Source organism: Theropithecus gelada, chromosome 12 (assembly GCF_003255815.1).
Source record: "Theropithecus gelada isolate Dixy chromosome 12, Tgel_1.0, whole genome shotgun sequence".
Lineage (NCBI taxonomy): Eukaryota > Metazoa > Chordata > Mammalia > Primates > Cercopithecidae > Theropithecus > Theropithecus gelada.
In genome coordinates, this window is record NC_037680.1 from 78,798,378 (window position 1) to 78,821,355 (window position 22,978).

The 22,978-nt window shown below is 44.5% G+C and overlaps 1 protein-coding gene across 1 annotated transcript in view; it reads left to right on the forward strand.

Annotated features, from left to right (window-relative positions):
- Positions 1-22,978, forward strand: part of KIAA2012 (KIAA2012 ortholog) — a 142,067-nt gene that overhangs the window by 72,486 nt on the left and 46,603 nt on the right. The window contains exons 13-14 of the mRNA XM_025404755.1: positions 116-192; positions 16,779-16,916. Of these exons, the coding sequence (XP_025260540.1) occupies positions 116-192; positions 16,779-16,916 (215 nt within the window). The remainder of the gene's footprint in view (positions 1-115; positions 193-16,778; positions 16,917-22,978) is intronic.

The following is a 22,978-nucleotide window of genomic DNA, read 5'->3' on the forward strand; positions in this document are numbered from 1 at the left end:
AATCTTACATGCATATGAACTAGGGGTGTGTGTGTGTGTGTATGGTATATATAAAAAGTCATGAAATCCAGATCTGACCACCTTGATATTTTTTCCTCTTTGATTTTCACTATAGCAAACACTGAACCTAGAGCCAACCTTCACATGAATCTTTATGAAACCTCACCATTGACCCAAACAACAGAGAAGCAGGTACAGTATTGACTCTGAATGAGGATGACACTGGGAGTCACAACTCGGGTTCTTGTCTCAGCTTGCTGTGTGGCCCTAGGTGAGACACTTTACCTCTCTGGGCCTCATTTGCCTAATCAGTAAAATGAGACAAGTAGACTATGAAATCACAGAGGTTCCTTTACTCTTAGACTTGGAATATCTTAACTCAACTTGGACTGTATTGTTTGGCTCTTTACGTGTGTAAATAAGCTGAATAGGCCTTTCCCTGACTTCTGCGAAGTCAGAAAGGGAATAAGGGAACACAGAAAGGTGACATCCAATGAGGCAGTAGGCACTAATTTTCATTTGTAATAGAGATAAATATTGGCAATTAAGAAAAAAAAAGTGCAAAGGTAATCATGAAGAAAGGAGGATGGTGGTTCATCTAGATATATTAAGAATTTCTATTAGTGGACTGGTCACAGTGGGCTCATGCTTGTAATCCTAGCACTTTGCGAGGCGCAGGCGGGCAGATCACCTGAGGTCAGGAGTTCGAGACTGGCCTGGCCAATGTGGTGAAACCCTGTCTCTACTAAAAATACAAAAATTAGCCGTGTGGTGGCATGCACCTGTGGTCCCAGTTACTTGGGAGGCTGAGACAGGAAAATCGCTTGAACCTAGGAGGTGGAGGTTGCAGCAAGCTGAGATCATGCTGCAGCCAGAATCCAGAGTGAGAGAGCGAGACCCTGTCTCAGGAAAAAAAAAAAAAAAGAGTATCTGTTAGTGGTTCAAGGACATATGTTCACAAATATTTAAATTTGTTCCTTCCTTGGAAGCTTTGAAGCTGGAACTGTCTTCAAATTATCTCTAGAGAGACAACTCAAGGAAATTCCTAGAACTGAATCCAGGGCCTTGGAGAACCTGAGGCAGAGGCAGCACACGCAGCTGCAGGGGACTCGCAGGTCTCACCCTGCTGTGTGACACCTCTAGGCCATGATCTTGATTTCTCCATTCTGTCCACCTTCCTTCCTGCCACAGCCTGGCTTTCTATTCTTCCCCAGCACTCATTATGCATAATGATAATAGAAATGGGATTGCTTTCATCTGTGTGCCCGAGCTGGGCTCTGAGGAACTCTCTGTGACAACCCTAGGCCTGGGTCAGGTCTCCACTGAGGTGAAACGCAACTGAGCAACTCCTCCTGCTGCCAAGGAGCTGCTGAACCAACATTTGCATTTTTTAAATGCCCACTTTGCAGACATCCCATTTAAGAGAACTAGAGACAGAGTTTTTGAAAGAGTATGTGACTAAGGAAAACATAATATGGTGTATTTTGATAATTCTGCAACCCAAAGGCCATGCAAAGGCCTCACATACCCTAAACACACCCCAAATTCACACAGCCCCACGGTTCTGTTCCAAAAGATCTACTATCACCTGCAATGAAAGAGAGCCTCGGGCGGGCGTGGAGGTTCACGCCTGTAATCCCAGCACTGTGGGAGGCCAAGGTGGACAGATCACAAGGTCAGGAGTTCAAGACCAGCCTGGCCAACATGGTGAAACCCAGTTTCTACTAAAAATACAAAAATTAGCTGGGTATGGTGGCACACCTCTGTAATCCCAGCTACTTGGGAGCCTGAGGCAGGAGAATCACTTGAACGCGGGAGACGGAGGTTGCAGTGAGCCGAGATCACACCATTGCACTCCAGCCTAGGCGACAGGGCAAGACTCCATCTCAAAAAAAAAAAAAAAAAAGAAAGAGGGGCTCAACCATGTCTAATTAAATCCTAGGCTGAATTATTAACTTTGCAGTCAGAAGAAGGAATACCAGAGCGAGGGGTCTTAAACTTTCATCCCAGTTTCCCCTGTGAGGCTGTGGAAAGTTAGCTCATTGAGAAGCCCACGCGCCTGCCTCCTTTGTGAAACAGCGGGGTGGCTCCCACCAGGAGCCACTTGTCCAAGTCGCAGTAGTCCCAGTTCCTTTAGAAGCAGCCCTGGAAAGAAAGGGCATCTGAGGAGAAGTCTAGGGAGCCCCACCAGCCCCAAACACAGAGAAAACAGGGTGGGAGGGAGGTAGGGGTGTCTTCCTGGCCTCCTGCACCCCCGCTTACTTCTCAAGGCTAATGGCCTCTTATTAGATTAATCACTGACTTTAGTTTTAACTACTTCCTCAGCCTACTCCATGGCAATGACTAATTTCATGTTTATTATAAAGCATCTGGAACACATTTAGGACAAATTTCTGTCCAGCTGATTTCAGTTCCCTACATTGATGGGCCACTGGCAATCCAGGGGATTCCTTCCCTTGTGGCCTTTCCCCCCCGAAGCAGAGGACATCACAATACTGATCTTAGCAGCACCGTTCCTTTCCATCAGTTCCCCCACTGACTCCCCCTTCCCTCCCTTCCTTGGGATCTGACCCTATTAGGGGTTCAGTCACATGAAAGACTTGTACTTTTATCACAGTGCTAGCTGAGAGAGGGGAAGACTTGCCAAAGGTGGATATTCTGGTATTACTACCCTCTAATGAGAAGTCGCAGGCCTAGATTTAGAAAACAATCTCTGGCGTGTGGGTTGGGGAGAAAGCCACAGGGTGCTCTGCAGAGGCTGGGGTGACAGCGTTCCCTGGGCTGGAGGCTTCTGCAGAGGCCCTACCGCTGCGATGCGAGAGCCTTCACCTTGGCTCCTCGGAGGCTGTCCGCACTGTAATGGGAGCAGAAAGGGTTAGGCTCCTTCCTCCAACACACGATGAGGATGGCAAATGGTGGGAATGGCTCCCAAGGCACCTCTTCCACACCTGACCTGAGGAGCAGGGCCTCGGCAGCGAATCCATCAAAAGAAAGGAGAGTAGCAACTGATACCAGCAAGTTCCTAGGAGTTAGAAGAGGGGGTGAGGTGGTGGGGGCGGGGGTAAGAAAACTACAAGGGGAAATGTGGAGATGAAAAGAGAGCAATGAAAAAAGAAAAAGGAGACAAGCAGACATGTTTCAACTCCAAGCTCCCATTTCCTCTTTCAAATGAACTGCTTCCCCACTGTGAACAGAATCAAGTATTTATGAAGGCATTTTTTGCATATTAATAGCTGCATATGGAGCATCGCCAGAGCTGCAGTCCTAAAGGTACGGTGCCCTTTTTTAATGCAGGTCTTTCAAACTCCTCACAGAATTTGGTATTCTCCTTCAGATTTATTTTCATTTCTGCCTCATGGCTCCTCCTAAGGCCCTTCATTTGATTAAGGGAAATTAGTTCCTGGGATACTTTCAGAGACAGAGTATTGCTCTTACCTCGGTGGGCCGCTGACATCAATCGCTGGACAAGCTTTTCCTCTCCCCCAAGGCCTCTCTGTGTAGAGGCCGCAGGTTGGGTTAGGTGACCGGCACCTAAAAAGAGTATTACAATTACAAATGAAAATTTCGGGAGGAAATATTAACATAGCTAGACAGTGGTAGGAGAAAGTAAAACTAGAAAAAAAAGTAAAATAATTTCATTAACTTTACCATCTATACTCAGTAAAGATTACCTGCAATTTTAAAAGAAAATCATTGAGAACCATGATAGAAATAAGCAAAAGACAGAAACAATTCATATCCAAAAAGGAGTAACAGAAAATAAATATGAAAAAAATCATTCATCTTGATTAGCAATTTAAATGTATATTGAGGCAAACTATAAGTACCATCTTATATCTGAGATTTGTGCCTTCTCTTACTCTTTTTAGATGGTAACACCCAGGGCTGCCAGGGTTTTAAAACTGGTATACTTATACACTTCTGGTGGAACACAATTCAATCCCTTCGTAAAGCAAAATGGCAATATAACTCATGAAACATGAAAAATATGAAATATCCATTGATTATGTATTTCTGACTTCCGGGAATTTATCCTAAGGAAATAATTCAACAGAAAAAAAAAAAAAAAAAAGTCATTGAAGATGCCCATTGCAGCATTATCTGTAACAGAGAAAATCTGGAAACAGTCTAAGAGTGTAACATCAGAGAAATGATTTTGGGGAGATTTAGAATCTTGTAGCCTCCAGCCGCATGACTCCTAAACCATAATTTCTAATTTTGTGGCTAATTTGTTAGTCCTGCGAAGGCAGTCTGGTTCACAGGTAGGAAGGGGGTTTGTTTTGGGAAAGGGCTGTTATCATCTTTGTTTCAAAGCTAAACTGTAAACTAAGTTCCTGCCAAAGTTAGTTCGGCCTACACCAGGAATGAGCAAGGACAACCTGGAGGTTAGAATCAAGATGGAGTTGGTTAGGTCAGATCTCTTCCACTGCCTCAGTTATAATTTGGCAATGGCAGTTTCACCCTCGGTGAAGGGTTTAATTCAAGCATTAAAAAAGGATGATTGTTCATACTAGAAACTGAGATTTAATACTAATGTTTAACACAGGCAACATCATTGACATTTTGGACCAGGTAGTCTTTGTTTTGGGGAACTTTCCCGTTGATTGCAGGATGTTAAGCAGTATCCCTGGCCACTGCCTACTAGATGCCAGTAGCACAACCCTCCCCGGTTGTGACAATCAAAATGTTTCCAGACCCTGCTAAATGCCTGCTGGGGAGCAAAATCACCTCCAGTTGAGAACCACTGATTTAACTTTTTTTTTTTTCTTTTTGAGATAGTATCTCGCTCTGTTGCCCAGGCCAGAGTGCAATGGCGCAATCTCGGCTTACTGCAACCTCCACCCCCCGAGTTCAAGCAATTCTCTTGCCTCAGCCTCCCAAGTAACTGAGATTATAGAATCATGCCACCACTCCCGGCTAATTTTTTTGTATTTTGGTAAAGTTGAGGCTTCACCGTGTTGCCCAGGCTGGTCTAGAACTCCTGAGCTCAGGCAATCCACCCGCCTTGGCCTCCCAAAGTGCTAGGATTACAGGCATGAGCCACCGTGCCCGGCCTGATTTAACATTTTAAAAGTGGAAATCAAAATAAGTCCACTATGGCTGCAACTATATTAAAAAAAAAAAGTGTCTGTTCGGAAAAGACTTGCAAATAATGCATGAAAAAAGTGCAGTCATGCTAACTTGAAACCGAGGCGGATTCTGTTATTTGTTTTCCTAGGCTTTTTTTTTTTTTCATTGTTTTGCCTTTTTCCAAATTCTCCCTATAAGAAGGAAAGATGGATCATGAGACGAGCTGGTTTTATTCAAGTCTAGCATAAAATAATCTCAGGCTCAGAGTATGCAAGTATTCAGCAAGCTGAACAGGGTCAACACCATAGCAGCATTATTTTTTAGCTAATTATGATTGGTTTAAAATATTTAACATTAATCAGGTTTTTTGTTTGTTTGTTTGTTTGTTTGTTTTTTGAGACGGAGTCTCACTCTGTCGCCCAGGCTGGAGTGCAGTGGCCGGATCTCAGCTCACTGCAAGCTCCGCCTCCTGGGTTCACGCCATTCTCCTGCCTCAGCCTCCCCAGTAGCTGGGACTACAGGCGCCCGCCACCTCGCCCGGCTAATTTTTTGTATTTTTTAGTAGAAACGGGGTTTCACCGTGTTAGCCAGCATGGTCTCGATCTCCTGACCTCGTGATCCGCCCGTCTCGGCCTCCCAAAGTGCTGGGATTACAGGCTTGAGCCACCGCGCCCGGCCATTAATCAGGTTTTTATTAGTTTATTGAATAGAGTCATCAGCATTCTCCTTTTAAGGATCTCGATTCCTTTTGGCATTTTATCCCTCTAACTCTAGACTTTGGGGGACAACGAATTCATCTTTCTGAAAAATTGGAATTCAGAGCATAAAACTCTCATCCATCCAGATCCATCTACGTAAGCTTGGGAAAAGAGGGGCGCTGAGCCCACTTGTTTGTAGAGCTGTCAGGGCAGAGGTTGTCAGTAAAGAGTATCAAAGTACAAGCTCAAACCTTAATTAGATTTCCCAAAAATGATTGCATCTCGTTGTTTAAAATAAGAAAGAAAGCATCTCAGCAGTTTTCACATTGTCACTTTTCTCCTTTTGTTTAAACTATTTCCAAGCTAGGGAGAACAAACATCCTTTCTCACATGCCTTATCTTGGGTTTTGTTTTGTTGCTTTGTGGGGCTTAGAACTTTGGTGGTATCCTAAAAATCCTGTTAAATTGGTGTTATATCCCTTTTTTCACTTCTGTTTCAACCTATACTATCTCTTGAGTTCAGGTTTCATAAGTTTACAACAGTATAAACTCATATTTGATCTTATGTATCCTAAGTTTATCTCTTTTGGATTTCAAAGAGTAGCCTGTAATTCTAGCACACTAGGATTTGGTTTGAATAAACCTGTGTTTACCCCCATCTGTTTCCTTGGTGGTTTCACAGATGGTGTTCATATCCCCGTCAGCTCTCCTCTTTCAGGACCAAAAACAACATGCACACACACAAAAAAACAAAAGATAAAACACCTGTAGACACACTATGTTTTGTACAAGGGTACAAAGGTAACCTTTTATTTCGTGTCCTTCTAAGCCATACCCTACCCTGCCTTCTGTTTAAGGCTGTCGTCTGCCTTTGTATCACTTACGTCTGGCACAGTTCCTGGTACATGGGAGCCACTCAAAAATAAATCAACAGGCTGGGCGCAGTGGCTCACGCCTGTAATCCCAGCACTTTGGGAGGCCGAGGTGAATGGATCACTTGAAACCAGGAGTTCGAAACTAGCCAGGGCAACAAAGTGAGATTCTCTCTCTCTCTCTCTCTCTCTTTATATTTGTGTGTGTGTGTGTATATATATGTATGTATGTATAGTTTTATATATATAGTTTTATATATGTGTAGTTTTATATATATGTAACTAAATCTGTCATTGACATTAAGATCCATATTCTGAATAGAAAAAGCCCATCTCCTCTACATAGAATTCCGAGATTGCACTTGATTTATTTTCAGTGATAATGAGATGGAAGTTCAACTGATTTTTCCCCCACAACTCACACAGTCTCTGGGCATTTCCTGCTATTGGTCATTATGATTTGGTTTTTCCTTCTCTGGAAAAGCTTTGGGTCATGTGCAGACTTGGGGATGTCACTAGGCATCCTTCTTAGAGATCTCTCTGAGGCTGACAAGTAAGATTGGTCTCCACACCAATGCCTAAGAGAATTCGCTTTCTGCATTTCCCCATCAAGAAAAGTGCTCTTGACTCCCTACCCTGCCTTTGTTTCTTGTTTCTAAAGTCAGCTCTCTTTTCCAAGACACTGCAACAGCTCACCTAGTTCCATGCCTGTGCTCACTCTCCCTTCTCTCTCTCTCTCTCTCTCTCCCCCCCGCCCTCTGGTTTTGTAAATAGCTTTGGTTGTGGAACTTGATTCAAAGGCTTTTTGAAGATCTAAGCAAACTTCATCTTCTGGTTGAGCCTTACCCACAGGATTACTTTGTCTGCCCCAAAACGCCCTAGACAATTTAAGGCTAATTTCCTGAGAGGGGTTTGTTTTTAATTACAAAATGAGGGCTTTTATTTGTTGAATTTTCACTGCAACTATCATTTATTCCAATAAGTCTGTATTAATTGATGTCTTGGCTGCTAGTGACACACAATATCTGCATAGTTAATTTGTTTTCCTTTTTTCTTTGTATTATTAAAAATTTCAAACATGTAAAAGTAGAAAGAATAGTACGATGAACCTCCACATACCTATCGCAAGCTTTAACAATTACCTCCCCATTCTCTTGAGAGGATCTTTTTTTTTTTTTTTTTTTTTTTTTTGAGACGGAGTCTCACTCTGTTGCCCGGGCTGGAGTGCAGTGGCACAATCTCGGCTCACTGCGACCTCTACCTCCAGGGTTCAAGCGATTCTCCTGCCTCAGCCTCCCGAGTAGCTGGGATTACAGGCGCCCGTCACCATGCCAGGCAAATTTTTATAGTTTTAGTAGAGACGGGGTTTCGCCATGTTGACCAGGCTGGTCTTGAACTCCTGACCTCAGGTGATCCACCCACCTTAGCCTCCCAAAGTGCTGGGATTACAGGCTTCAGCCACCCACCTGGCCGAGAGGGTCTTTTCAAATTGTAAAAACAGCCAATGTCTTTGAGTTTTACTACGCACAGGGTTTAGGATTATCTCATCCTTACAACATCCTCATGTAGTTGGTATAGTTATTATTCCTGTTTGCAGATAAGGAAATAGATATCAGGACTAATAGGACCCCTTTCACACATGAACTGCACTTTTAAAGAGGCCTAGTCGTTTGGAAATCCTATAAAGCTCCATTTAAATCCCAACTTCTAGGCCAGGAGCAGTGGCTCACATCCATAATCCCAGCACTCTGGGAGGCCAAGGCTGGAGAATTACTTGAGCCCAGGAGTTTGAGACCAGCCCGGGCAACAAAGTGAGACACCGTCTCTATAAAAAATTAGCAGCCAGGTGCGGCGGCTCACGCCTGTAATCCCGGCACTTTGGGAGGCCAAGGTGGGCAAATTTTTAGTAGAGACTACTAAAAATACAAAAAAAATAGCCGGGCGTGGTGGCACTCGCCTATAGTCCCAGCTACTCGAGAGCCTGAGGCAGAAGAATCTCTTGAACCTGGGAGGCGGAGGTTGCAATGAGCTGAGATTGTGCCACTGCACTCCAGCCTGGGTGACAGAGCAAGGCTCCATCTTAAAAAAAAAAAAAAATAGCCAGGTGTGGTGGTGCGTATCTGTAGTCCCAGCTACTCAGGAGGCTGAGGCAGGAGGACTGCTCGAGCCTGGGAGGTCGAGGCTGCAATGAGCCATGATCACCTGACCGCACTCCAGTCTGAGTGACAGAGTGAGACTCTGTCTCAAAAATGAATAAAATAAAATAAATCCTAACTTCTTCCTTACAGGCTGTGTGGCTTTAGGCAGGCTATTTAACCTCTCTGAGGCAGAGTTTCCTCATAGGGTAATAATATTTCCCTCATGGGGTCATGATGAGGATGAGATGAAACATATGGAAAGGGATTCACACAATGCTTGGCAATAGGCAACCCCCAATACATTATAATCATTACTGTTGTACTCCCCTGTCCCTTGCCTTGAAAGCCATTATAAAACAGAACTTGGAGCTTGTATACAATCTAAGGGTTTAGACATGGAAAAAGAGAAGCTTGAAAAGCAGGAATAATTTAAAGGAGGACAATGGGTCAATCTACCAATTGTTCCTTCCTTTCCCATCCCCAACCCCCAATTCAAGCATCCCTCTCTCTGCCTCCCAAATATCCTCCATGCCTTCTGGAGTGTTCACTGTGTTTCACTGCTTAAATTTCTAACTATTAGAGATTATTCTGGGTTCCTCATATCTCCTTGTGAAAGTTTCTTAATTGCTTTCCCCCTATACCTAAGGGAGCACAGCTGAAGGCCTGTGGGCAGAGAGGAGGCAGGGAATTTGGGGGCCAGGAGCACTGTGTTGGCAGGGCCCCACGGCCCACAGTACAGGGCTGCAAAGGAAAATTTAGAGGTTGGAGGACAGAAGAGCCCAGTGGAGGGGAAGGGGTCAGGAAAGTGTGGGGACCCAGGAAAGAAAAAGAAAGGACATTTTTCTTTCTCTTCTTCCAGCCTCCTGCTGTCATGCATGACCAGGACTACTTCAACTCCATAGTCCGGCTGAATCTGGGTTAGATAAACTTTTATGGGAGAGTCTGGGAATCAAAACACCATATTTTTTTTCCTAATAAAAATCAACTGATTTAAAAATGACCTTTTCACAGTGGAATCAGTTTGCAAGTTGAGATTCCCTGTCTGTCGGTTGTCAGATTGGAAAAATCCCACCAGACCCAACAAAACAAGGAAGTCACACAGTTTTGAGTTCAAGTTTTGAGTTGGAAGGAGCTGAGGAGTTCTTTAGATTTCCCACCTTTCACCTCTCGACCTCCCATCTCCCAGTCTAAAATAGAAGGTGTCATCCCTCAAACACAGGCACAGTTCCGGCCTGAATACAGCTAGCCACCCCCTCACAGAAAAAGCTGGCTTCTACCTCCCTTGGGGCAGAAGAGATCACTATTTTGGCTTGAAATTTTTCTCCTCCAGCTCCTAAGCCAGATAAACAGTGATTCTGTTGTATCAACAAAGCACATAATAATGTCGAAGACAGTAGCAGTTAGAACTCACAGATAAGATTTACTTATAGTAGAAGCTCTGGAATGAAAGTGTCCAGAGTTTCGTTCAGAATTCCCTGGAAGAGAACAATGAGCTTAGCCCCATTTTCTAGGTAAGGAAGCGGAGGTACAGAAAGAGGAATGGCTTAGCCAAAGTCACGAAATGAGCCCCTGACGGAAGCGAAGACTGGAGGTTGCCATGTTTCTCTTTCAAGGCTCATGTTTGCTAGCTGTTCAGCTAATTTGCTGAACACTCAGGAGGATGTCAAATCTCCTTCTGTAAAGTTGAGGACATTAAAAAATAGATGAAGACCAAAATTCCTGACAGGAGGAGAATAAGAAAGCTCTTCTTTGGCTACCAAACTGTGTCTCCACCGTGCCTACTTGTGGAGCCCTCGCAAAACGGCTCACTCAGCCCATTTCACCAGCACCAAATTGCCTGTAGAATGTAAAAAGTGGGCCCAGACCTCACATGGCCAAGAAGAGCAGGATGAGCCCAGGTGACAGGCGCTGGACTGCTGGGCACATTTGTGTGGGGTGGAAGCCCCCTGTGGCTCTGGGGTTCTGCTGCTCCTCAGAAAGAGGCTATGCGGCCAGGCTGGGTTGCTGAGCTGAGATCCCAGGTGTCCATCTGACTTCCTGCACACTGGAGGCCTCCTCCCTTCCAGCCAGGGAAACCTAGACAGAGACAGAACCTCAGAGTGAGGACTTTAGGGGTGGCCAGGGTGGTTGGCCTTGCCACAGACAGGGTGCCCTCCAAGTCAGCCTGAGGTTGACAGTGTATATAACGCCTGGCCCACTCGGATCCCCTCCCTAGGCAGCCCCATCTCAGGGAGCCCAGGGAGTCCCAGGCACACTCAGCCCCACCTCTGGCCCCATTCCCATTGTCCGCTTTTAGGTCCGTAGGCTGTCATGGGCAAGGAACAACTGGGCCCGGGAAGACCAAACACGGAGAAAGTTGGCAGGCCCTTCGTGCCTGCAGGAAGGGTCCCTTCCAGGATTTGGTTCCCCTACCCTAGGAGGGGATGGGAGGACAGGAAAGCTCAGAATCCCAGCCCTCCTTCTCCCTTAGCCCCAGTGACTAAATCTCTCAGATCCCTCCATGCCCCTGGGACTCAGAGCCACCAAGGGGAGTCGAAGGACAGACACTATCAGCCAAGGAGGGGAGCCCAGGGTCAGAGGAGCGACTGACTCTTCCTTTTGTTTACTCACAGGAGGCAACAAATGCCCTGTGTGCACAGAGGTTTGATGTGGCAACTTGAGAGACCACCTAAGGGTTTCAGCAAAGGCTCCCCCGACCCGCTCTTCAAGCATTAAGATAATGGTGGGGTGTGTTCCCCAGCATATTTCAGATCTTGGTTACAAAGGCCCTCCTCTTTTCTGTTTTCTTCCTCCAGCTCAGCTTGCCCACAGGTTCCCGGAGCCTCTTGGCAGCCTGTTCTCCGGCAGAATGAAGTTGTGAGCTGCGTGGGAGGGAGTTAGACAGCGAGAGTGTTGCAGCCTCCTTAATGAGGGACAATCACTCTTCTTGGAGCCATTAAGCTGCATCTACAAAGATGGGGAACCCCAATTAGAAAGGAGTGGGAGAAGTAACGAGGAGGGCCCGAGGGACACCTACAGGACAGATCCTTATCTGTGGTGGCTCTGTGGGACCCAGGGTAGAGACGTAGCCACTTGGATTTAGAATTTCATCTCCTGCTTAAGGTTAGACTTCCCAAAGTCTGTTTGGAGAACCAACCCGTGGTAGTGACCATTTAAAATATACCAGCTGAAAGGAGGAGGAAAAATTACTGGGGAGAAGGGTTTCTCCCTGGGTCTATAGTTCAGATATTATAATTCAAGAGTAAGAAAGGAAACAATAAGATGTGTCTGTAATTTTAATGGATGTTCTCTTTAAGTTTTGCCATCTTGTATATGTGTGTAAGTCCAGATGTTTGTACGCAACCAATAGTGCTCTCTTTTTTCTGTGTGATAGCTCAACTGAATCATATTGTGTTTACAGCAAGATAATAATCCTGGATTTTCCATGGCTCACTCTGTCAGAGTATAAGATTAGCTCTTGAATTCATTAACAGGCATCTCCTTTTAAATGTCAGATAACTTTTTAAATGCCAAGTACTTACGCAATGCCTTCTGTGCAATTCAAATCAGCTTTACCAAATTAACTCGTTAATCTTTATTGTTTCATTTACTAAAGAGAAAGGCTTCCAGGTGTTTTTAGCAGAACATGCAAATACTAAAGTATTTGCAGTACAATATAGGTGAAGGGATGGCTTCTGTTTTTCTGTTAAACATTTCACCATTCCATCAGTTTTTTTGGTTTGTTTGTTTGTTTGTTTGTTTGATGTGGGGTTTTTTTTGGTTTTATTTTGTTTTTAAGACAGTCTTGCTCTGCGGCCCAGGCTGGAGTGCAGTGGTGCGATCTCAGCTCACGACAACCTCCGCCTCCCGCGTTTAAGCAATTCTCATGCCTCAGCCTCCCAAGTAGCTGGGACCACAGACATGCACCACCACGCCTGGCTAATTTTTGTATTTTTAGTAGAAATGGGTTGTGCTGTGTTGACCAGGCTGGTCTTGAACTGCAGGCCTCAAGCAATCCATCCACCTCAGCCTCCCGAAGTCCTGGGATTACAGGCATAAGCCACCGCGCCTATCCATTCCATTAGTTTTTTAATCATCTCCACCACAGTATTCACATAAAAAAACCCTTCAGGCATCTCTGCTTTCTTCAGTTCCCCCATTTTCCTTCCCTTCCATTTAACCTTGTGTTTTCTTCGCCCTCCTATACCTTTAGAGACCTTGACTCCTGATCACTGTTTATTTTTCTGTCTTTGCTCTCAACATACCATAGAGCTACAAGTGTCAGTTTTGATTGCTCTGCCACTCGGAAAACAGAAGGGTGCCTCACAGGGTCAGGGATGGAGCCCAGAAGGCTGGGGCAGACAGGCCTAGAAATCAAGAATTCCACTTTCCTTTTAAAAGATTCCCTGCTTAGCTCTAAATAATCAGACCAAGAGCCAGGCGCAATGGCTCACTCCTGTAATCCCAGAACTTTGAGAGGCCAAGGCGGGTGGATCACCTGAGGTCAGGAGTTTGAGACCAGCCTGGCCAACATGGCGAAACCCTATTTCTACTAAAAATACAAAAATTAGCTGGGCATGGTGGCACACACCTTTAATTCCAGCTACTCAGGAGACTGAAGCAGGAGAATCGCTTGAATCAGGGAGGTGAAGGTTGCAGTGAGCCAAGATCGCACCACTGCACTCCAGCCTGGGCGACAGAGCAAGACTCTGTCTCAAAAAAAAATAATAATAATCCAATAATTCAATAAATATATAATCAGACCACAGAGATACCAGCTACCCTGATTGCTAAAGACAGATTAATCCAGGGCTGGCTCCAGCTTGTCATCCAGCTCTCTGCTCAAATGTCAGCTCCTCAGAGCGGCCTCCTCTGACCACTCAAGCCAAGGAGCCACCCCCTTCCCATTACCCTCCCTCCTAGCACCACTGTGTTGTCTTCACAGACTAGTCACCACCTAAAGGCATCATCTTGCTTGTGTGTGTGTTTGTCTGACACACAGTAGGCACTTGATAAATATCAGTTTAATGGATAAATGAAAAACCACCCAAGCACATGACTTTCATTTTTATTTTTGTATTTGTTATTATTTATTTATTTATTTATTTATTTATTTTTAGAGACAGGGCCTCACTCTGTCGCCCAGGCTGGAGTGCAGTGGCATGATCACAGCTCACTGCAGCCTCAAACTGTTGGGCTCAAGGATCTTCCCACCTCAGACTTCTGAATAGCTGGGACTAGAGGCGCGTACCACCACACCCAGCTAATTTTCTTTACATTTTTTGTAAAGACAGGATCTCACTGTGTTTTCCAGGTTGGTCTCAAGCTCCTGAACTCAGGTAGTCCTCCTGCCTCAGCCTTCCAAAGTAATGGGATTACAGATATGAGCCACTGTGCCGGACCTAGCATGCAACTTTCTTTCCTGCTTTCAATTTTCTGACTTTTTCTTCTCACATCACTACCTCTTCTTTATATGTTTAATCGGTTTTTTCCTCCCATCTCCCAAATCCTCTTTCACTATCATTCATTCGTTAGAACACTTGAACATAATGAGCAAAAACAGTACTTTTCATTCCAGTGGGTATAGAGCCTTCACTGAAAACATTCCATCAAGCTAGAATTGATGGCCCCTGAACATTAGGGAGATGAGCCATATGGTAAGGAGAATTGTTTTATCGAAAGATTTATAGGTCAAGTGGCTTGGGGAGACTTTTCTCAAAGCCTCTCAACTCCCCACTCTTCAATCGGAGCCCCAAATAAGGAGTTAAAGTAATTTCAGCCATTGAAATTGGTCTTGACTATGCCTTTTGTTCTCCAGTCAAACATGAAAACTTCTCTTGGGGATAATGGAGAAATTTCCCTCAAATCATTATCATCTGATTTCTATTATTCAATCCAGTGATTCATGCATGATTGTGGAGGCTAGAAAGCTTGAAATGCTTTGTCTGAGTCTAGCTTGGACCAAATGCTTTCATGTGATTGAGAAATGGAGAGGGACTGTCTCACCCTGAAAAGCTAATCAGATATGTGACTGAGATGATAAAAAAAAAATTGGACGTGTGTTTATCCAGAACAATCTTTATCTCTAGCCACATTTCAGAGCAAAAGAAAAGGGTGTGGGTGTTCATTGGAATGATAACTGCTTGTGGGGACTCACCAATTGTTAATTCATCATTAATGTTTAAAAGTAATATGAATGTTATGGGAGGGAGACTTTATGACTGCCCAGAGAGATGGCCATCTGAGAGTCTCCTAGAAAATATGGAAATTATCAAATCTACTCTCAGTGATCTCATGACATATTAATGTATGTGACCCCAGCAAATTGGTCCCAAAAATAATAAATAACTTTTCTCTTTGGAAATGAGGAACCAGTGCTCCCTAGAGGACTGTCTTCTGGAGGTCAACACATACTTCCTGTAAAGGTATCTTCATTGCTCCCTCCTCCTTTGAATTGAGGTGGGCCATAACCTGTTAGTTACTCTTTTGTTCAGCAAATATGTATCAAGTGTGTGTTCATTTCCAGACCCTGTGCCAGAAACTGCCGGGACAATGGGAATGGAAGAGCCATGGTTCCTGCCTTCAGGGGGCTTCCAGTCTAGAGGAGGAGGAGAGATGGCTGCACAAGCCTGAGCAATCATTGTGGGCAATGGCAGGAGGTGCTCATGCTCTGGGTGGTCACAGGGGCATAGGGAAGCCAGACTTGAAAGACGAAGAAGAATCAGAAGAAGGGGAGCGGGAAGGACACGTGCAAAGGTCTTGCTCCAGGAGCTCAAGGGCCGGTGTCCGTGTGGCCCTCTGCACCTGCTATTCCCATAGCGAAGTAAACACTTCATGCAGATAGACCCTAGAACCTTCCTTCACCATCTTCAGAGCTTGCCTTGTCATTGCTTTTTCATGGGACCTCCCTTGACTCCCTGCTTAAAATTGCAGCCTCCACTTCCATCCCCAGCTATTCCCTCAGCCCACTTTGTGTTTTATTTTTCTCCCTATCACAAACCACCTTCAGACATACTTATGTTCCACTTCCTTGTGAATTCTGTCTTCCCTTTCAATGGAATGGATGTGCACTCTTCATGAGGGTGGAGACTTTCGTCCCTTTGGGCACTGCCCTATCTGCTCTGCCTGGCATAGAAAAGACACCCAATAAATATTTGTTGTATGACCTAATGAAGCAGGAGAGATCATCTAGGGCCAGGCAGGAAGGGCTTATAAACCTTGTAAGCCAGTTGGCCTTCATCTTGAGGACAATGGCCTTTGAAGGTTTCAAGCCGAGAAGTGATATGATCCAGTATGCATCTTGGAAGGAGCACCCAGGTTGCAGTGTGGGGCATGGGCTGGAGTGCAACTTCAGATCCAACTGTGTGGTATCCTGAAACGTGACACCCTTTGCATGGCCCAGAAGTTTGGAGAGCCCCCGGGGCCTCCCAGACTCCTCTGTTAGCCATTCTTCCTTCTCTCTCTGCTATATTTGTTCAAATCAGTCTTCCTAACATATCAAATTCATTTTTGTCATCTTGGAAATAAACTGGAATCTTGCTATAACCATATTTGCTGCAAAGCAGATTTGATAACCATTCATGGAAGCTATGTAAGTATCAAAAATATCTCATTAAAAAGGAGCCTTCAACAGATGGTAATTTTAGCTCTGCCATATAGTAGCTAATGGCTTTGGGCAAGTTGCTTAACCTCCCAGAGCCTCCCGGTTTCCTGTCTCTATAATGGGAGTAACAGTGCCAGCCTTACAGGGTTGTTGTGAAGGTTAAATAAAATAATTAAAGCCCTGGGACCTAGGAAGGTCCCTTTTTCCACTTCCATAGGTACTAATAAATAAACACTCTTGGGCTGTTTTCTCTCTATAGGGTCCTGTCTGTGTCTTCAACAGTAAAAATAGGTGTTGCGTATTATTGTTTCAATGATTTAAAAAATTGCCTTCTGTAAATATTTGGGGATTTGGACTAGCTCTTATTGCACTGTATATCATTCATATGAAAGTTTGAGCTTTCTGCTTCTCTTCACAGGGAGCCCAGCAGTCCTTGGAGGCAGCAGCTCAGAAGACAGAAGAGCCTCAAAGTTGTATAAATAAAGGGCTGATATGTTCAAACAGAAAAGAATTTTACACGCGCAAGCTGCACATCGACATGACGCCGTTCCTGAAGGTGATCTCACACTGAGAAGACGAGAGGTTTTATAGACACAAACATAGGAATTCCAGTTAATACACTTCTGCATGGTGCAAAAACAGCTTCAGAAGTCCCTCAGAGCTCCTGCATTATCAGAAGGGACAGAAAATAGGCAGTTTGTAGCAGATGAAGAAAGAACAAATTAGGACAGTAATCACAGCCAGCCATCGGGGACAAGTCAGTCGGGTGTCTGGTTTGGGTAGTGGGGGACAGGGAACAGAAAGGAGAAAGAGTAACTTTAAACTACCTCATAAAACAGTCAAATATAATTCATTTTATCTTGACAGTAGCTAAAATAATTGTTACTGTTTTACCACTGTCACTTGGTAGAGTTGATATTACTACTGTAGAGAAGACTGATTCTTGAGTTAACTATTTAGAAGTCAACTGCAAATTCCTTTCTGGATATCTGGCCTTGCTTTCTGTTCTCTAAGAGTTCATTGATCTCCCAAGCTTAGCTTCATTTCAAGTTAAGGGTTCTGAGGGTTTCTATAGTGAGGATGGCATTTGTCCATCTTTGCAACACTCCCTTCCACCCCAGCATCGAACACAGCACCCGACACATGGAAGGTGCTCATTAAATGCTCCATGAATTGGCCCATCCTTTTCATCCCACACCCTCTGGTTTAGGGCCCCTTTCCTACCCATTCTTTGCCCTCCTCAGAGCTTACTGAACTGGAAATAAATAGCCATGGAGTCAAAGAAACTGACCAGGAACATAGCCAGGCCTAGCACGGAAGGATCTCAGATCCTTCATAGTACCCTGGAGAAAATATTCCAGGCCCTTGACAAGAAATGACTGAGAAAGACAGGAATGGGGCAGAAGAAACCAAATACTTGCCGAGTGTATGATGGTGGCTCTATCTAGTGCCATAGCCTGGCAGGGGTTTTGGAAGTCATGAGGGTCACCCTCCTAATTCTCTGGGCTGCCCCAATCCCAGTTCTACAAGGTGGGACTTTGATTAAGAGTCATGCATTTGTCCAAAATCTGTCTCTGTCCATGACTGGGCCCTGCTTTTCAGGGCTTCCTCTTAGATAGGCTCTTCCCCAGGGGTGGCAAGCTGGCCACCAGCTTCTATTTCCCAGGTCATTCCAGAATTGAATGTAAACCAATGTGGGTCACTTATCCATACCCAAATGAAATGCCATTGGCCCACCCTGGAGCCACAGGGACTGAGAATGGGAAGAGAAAGTATGTCTGACAGAGGAAAATGGGGTACTGAAAACTATAAGAAGGAATTTCAGCTACTCAGGAGATTGAGGTTGGAGGATCACTTGAGTCCAGGAGTTCAAGGCTGTAGTGTGCTATGATTACACCCGTGAATAGCCACTGTACCCCAGCCTGGGCAACATAGTGAGAACCGATCTCTATAGGAAAAAAAAAAAACTACAAGAAAGAAGAATGATTCTGGACCCCAAAAGAAAAGATATTTGCTACAAGTATTCAAAAAATATTGCCATTCTCCATGATTTATGCTGTTGAAACTATCCCTTTTATTCTTAGCAACAGTTTAGTTCTTCACTTAGAGCTGAAAGAATTATGAATCGTACTTTCTGGGAGGAAATATCCCATCACAGACACCATTCATTAACCAATATTTGAACACTGGCTATCTACTATGTGCTTGGCAGTTTCTGGGCATTTGGGATACATCAGTGAAAAAAACAGACCAAGATCCCTGCCCTGCTCCAGGATAGTACAGGGAACAGACAACAGACCTAATACACAAGCAGAGCGTGTAGCATGTTCAAAGGTGAGAGCTGCTAAGGAAATGAGATAAGAAAGTGGCTCATGCCTGTAATCCCAGCACTTTGGGAGGCCGAGGCGGGCAGATCATGAGGTTAGGAGATCAAGACCAGCCTGGCTAACAGTGAAACCCCATCTCTACTAAAAATACAAAAAATTAGCCGGGCGTGGTGACAGGTGCCTGTAGTCCCAGCTACTCGGGAGGCTGAGGCAGGAGAATGGTGTGAACCTGGGAGGTGGAGCTTGCAGTGAGCCGAGATCCACCACTGCCCTCCAGCTTGGGTGATAGAGTGAGATTCCATCTCAAGAAAAAAAAAAGAAAAAAGAAAATATGGAGCATTTAAGAATGCAGAATTCAAAGTGGGGAAATTTACAGTAATTGCTTGTATATTTAGTATCCACAATGCTTTTGTGTTACACTTTTTTGTCCAGCAATTTTGGCACAGTATTATAGAAGGAAAAGTGTTGTCATCTCTAAGGCCCACTTTCCTGTCCACCTCCCTCAAGACTCATGGAAATGGCAACTCAGCCTGCTTCCAAAAGACTCACAAAGTACACACTCAGTACACTTTCTGACTCCCAGGCCAGTCTTTGCCCCAAAGACCATGCCTTCTCTTGGAAATGTTCAGTGTTCACAGCTCTCTCTAGATAGACCTTCTCCTTATGGATGTGGTAGCTCCCATGTTCTTAGGGATTGCCATGTAGTAAGACACAGTCCCAGGGTGGTACAGACAAAGATGATGAGTTCAAACAGAGAAGAGCACACAGGCTGTCCTCCACTCCTGGAGCTGTGTAGAAACCAACTCATCCTCTACATTCATTCATGTATCTCCTGCCTGTCCACAGGGTATGTCATTCATTTTTGCCTGGGGCATGTAGGAAGCATTGCACATTGCAGGGGATGAGGGTAGGTGATAAGAAAGGTCAAGGCAGAACAAGGGAATGGAAAGAGATAAAAATAATCACAATTGCTAACATTGCAGAGCGCTTATTCTGTGGCTGGCTTTGTTCTAAATTTTATATGCATGCATTTACTTAATTCATAAAATGAATCTAAGTATGTAGAATTACTCCATTTTACAGATGAGAAAACTAAGGCATTGAGAGGCTAAGTAACTTACCGAATGTCACACAGTTGGTAAATGGCAGAAGCAAGATTTGGTCAGGCAGCCCAGTTCCAGTGCCTATGCTCAACCATCTGTTATAAAGCCTCACTGCAGCCCCCAGCTGAGCCCTGTCCAATCAAAAACACTGCCTATCATGTTAGCTAAGCATCCAACACTCCTTCTAGAAAATTCCATTCCTGAGGACACATTCCATCTGCTCCAGGAAGATTTTCTGACCCCACAGGACTTTGCCCTTCCCTCCAGTCCCACCCAAGTTCTGTGAAGGCAATATAAAGCTTTCTCTCCCACTGATCATTCGGTTCCCCTCAGCCAACATATTTTTATTTTTCTTTCTATATTGAGACAGAGTCTCACTCTGTCACCCACGCTGGAGTGCAGTGGCGTGATCTCGGCTCACTGCAAGCTCCGCCTCCTGGGTTCACGCCATTCTTCTGCCTCAGCCTCCCCAGTAGCTGGGACTACAGGTGCACGCCTCCACACCCGGCTAATTTTTTGTATTTTTTAGTAGAGACGGGGTTTCACTGTGTTATCCAGGACGGTCTCGATCTCCTGACCTCATGATCCACCTGTCTCTGCCTCCCAAAGTCCTGGGATTACAGGCGTGAGCCACCGTGCCTGGCCCCCTCAGCCAACATATATTGAACACGCTCTGAGTATCAGACACTGTGATAGTTACTGAGGATACAGAGATGAATCATCTCTATCCTTGACCTTCCAAGGAGCCTAGAATCTAAGAGGAAGATAAACAATGAAACAGGTAATAGCACAATGTTGTGGCAGAGGCAGGCTCACGTTACTACAGGAGAGCATTCATTCATTTTCCATTTATTGCATGTGAACTTCTCACATTTTAAGAACCTCTTTACAACACTGAAGGCAACACTATTAGCTGATTACACAGAATAATTTGTTTATATCAGGCTTAGATTTGAGGAAATATGATTGATCCAGAGTACATCTGGGTTCATTTAAAAATCAAACCATTTCACCATTTCAGACACAGTGGCACATGCCTGGAATCCCAGCTGCCTGGAAGGATGAGGCCGGAGGATCGCTTGAGCCCAGGAGTTTGAGACCAGCCTGTTTTCTTTCTTTCTTTTTTTTTTCTTTTTTTTTTCTTTTTTTTCTTTTTTTTAATGAGACAGGGTTTCGCTCTTGTAGCCCAGGCTACAATGCAATGCCGCAATCTCAGGTCACTGCAACCTCCACCTCCCAGTTCAAGCGATTCTCCTGCATCAGCCTCCTGAGTAGCTGGGATTTCAAGCACCTACCACCATGCCCGGTTAATTTTTTGCATTTTTAGTAGAGACGGGGTTTCACCATGTTGACCAGGCTGGTCTCAAACTCCTGACCTCAGGTGATCCACCTGCCTCAGTCTCCCAAAGTACTAGGATTACAAGCGTGAGCCACTGCACCCGGCCAAGACCAGCCTATTTTCTAAACCAAAAAAGAAAAAAAAAATTTTTTTGAACCATGTTTTTAAAAACTCGATTGTGTTTTTTCAAAAAGAAATGGTAATTGATGAATGAATAAGGATAGAATTTTTTTTTCAGAGACTTTTTAAATTATCAGGGTTAGGTCATGGTCATAAGGAGGAAAACAGCAATAATGCCTATTAACGCTAGATATCAAATTGAATATCCTTATACTCCATGTTGATATCAAAGGGTGTGTATGTTACACCCAGAACATCTGAAGAATGAGAAATAAGCTTCCACCTCGCAGTTCCCACACAGTTAGCACATAGTGCCCTCAAATGCAAGGTAGAGGAATTGGCCTGAACACGGACAAGAGCCAGCTGTGCCTGGAGTTAGAGCTGCCCCGCCTGTTTTGAGACCAGTCCCAAGCATTACTTATGTGGGCAAGTGTAGATGCATCCCACCAAGCAGAAGGGGGCTGCCCCTTAATCCTGTGGATTTCACATACAACAGAAAAATAATGCTTGGCTTAGGACATCATCCAAAGATGGAGCAGGATGCCTTAGGAGATAAGTTCTGGTCTCCACAATCATTTAAACGTGCCTTAATGACCATTTGGCAGGAAAGTTGTAGAGGGATCACCAGCAGTTCTCAAGATTTAATGATTCCAGGAGACTTGAATAATATTCCCAGGAAAAATATTTATGAGTGTGTTCTATTTCAAAAAGAAAAAAAACCCGAATTAAGTGGAATATTATCAATATTAAAATGTCAGACTGGTAGTTGGGAAGCCCTGGGTGGAGCCGGGGGTACTTCTCTGACACTCTGATACTAAGTGACCTTGTGATGCTTCTCAGACTCCATTTTCTCTTTAATAAAACAGAGATAATAATACTGGGATCTGACCAGGCATGGTGGCTCCTGCCTGTAATCCCAGCACTTTGGGAGGCTGAGGCGGGCAGATCACCACCTCAGGTGGTTCGAGACCAGCCTGGCCAACATGGTGAAACCCCGTCTCTACCAAAAATACAAAAAATTAGCCGGGCATGTTAGCGTGTGCCTGTAGTCCCAGCTTCTCGGGGGCTAAGATAGGAGACTCATTTGAACCCGAGAGGCGGAGGTTGCAGTGAGCCGAGATCGCACAACCGCACTCCAGCCTGGGTAACAAGAGCGAAAGTCTATCTCAAAATAATAATAATAATACTGGGAACTCCATACCTGCCTCTCAACAGTGAAGCAAGAATTACATGAACTAATAGTTTTGAAAGAATGTTTATATCTGTAAAGGACTCAGTTCATAAGGGAGAAAGGAACACTCACTGATCCCTGCTAAGGGCCAGGCCCCTCACTTATTGAGCCTTGTGTAATCTTCCCTTCACTCTTCCCAGTAATTGTGCGATCCCCACTGTGCAGATGAGGAAACCGAGGCTCCGACATGACCAGTCACATGGCTGGCAGCAGAGAGAGCTAGGATTCGAAGCCAAAAAACCCCAGTATCAGAGATCCGTGAGGTCTGTCTGTTCTGTGCCTGTGTACCTAGTTGTACTTCTTTGTTCTAGCTGCAGAACCCAAGAAGGGAGCAGAGATTTGATAATATATATTAATCTTTTTTATCTTAATAACACAAGATACTTTATGATTTTCATAAATCATAAGGTCTTTAACGAAGACAACGTAGGGGACCTCTCTGTTACACAAGAAAAGTTGTACTACCTTGAAGCTGAAACTTTTTAATGAGATCCTGAT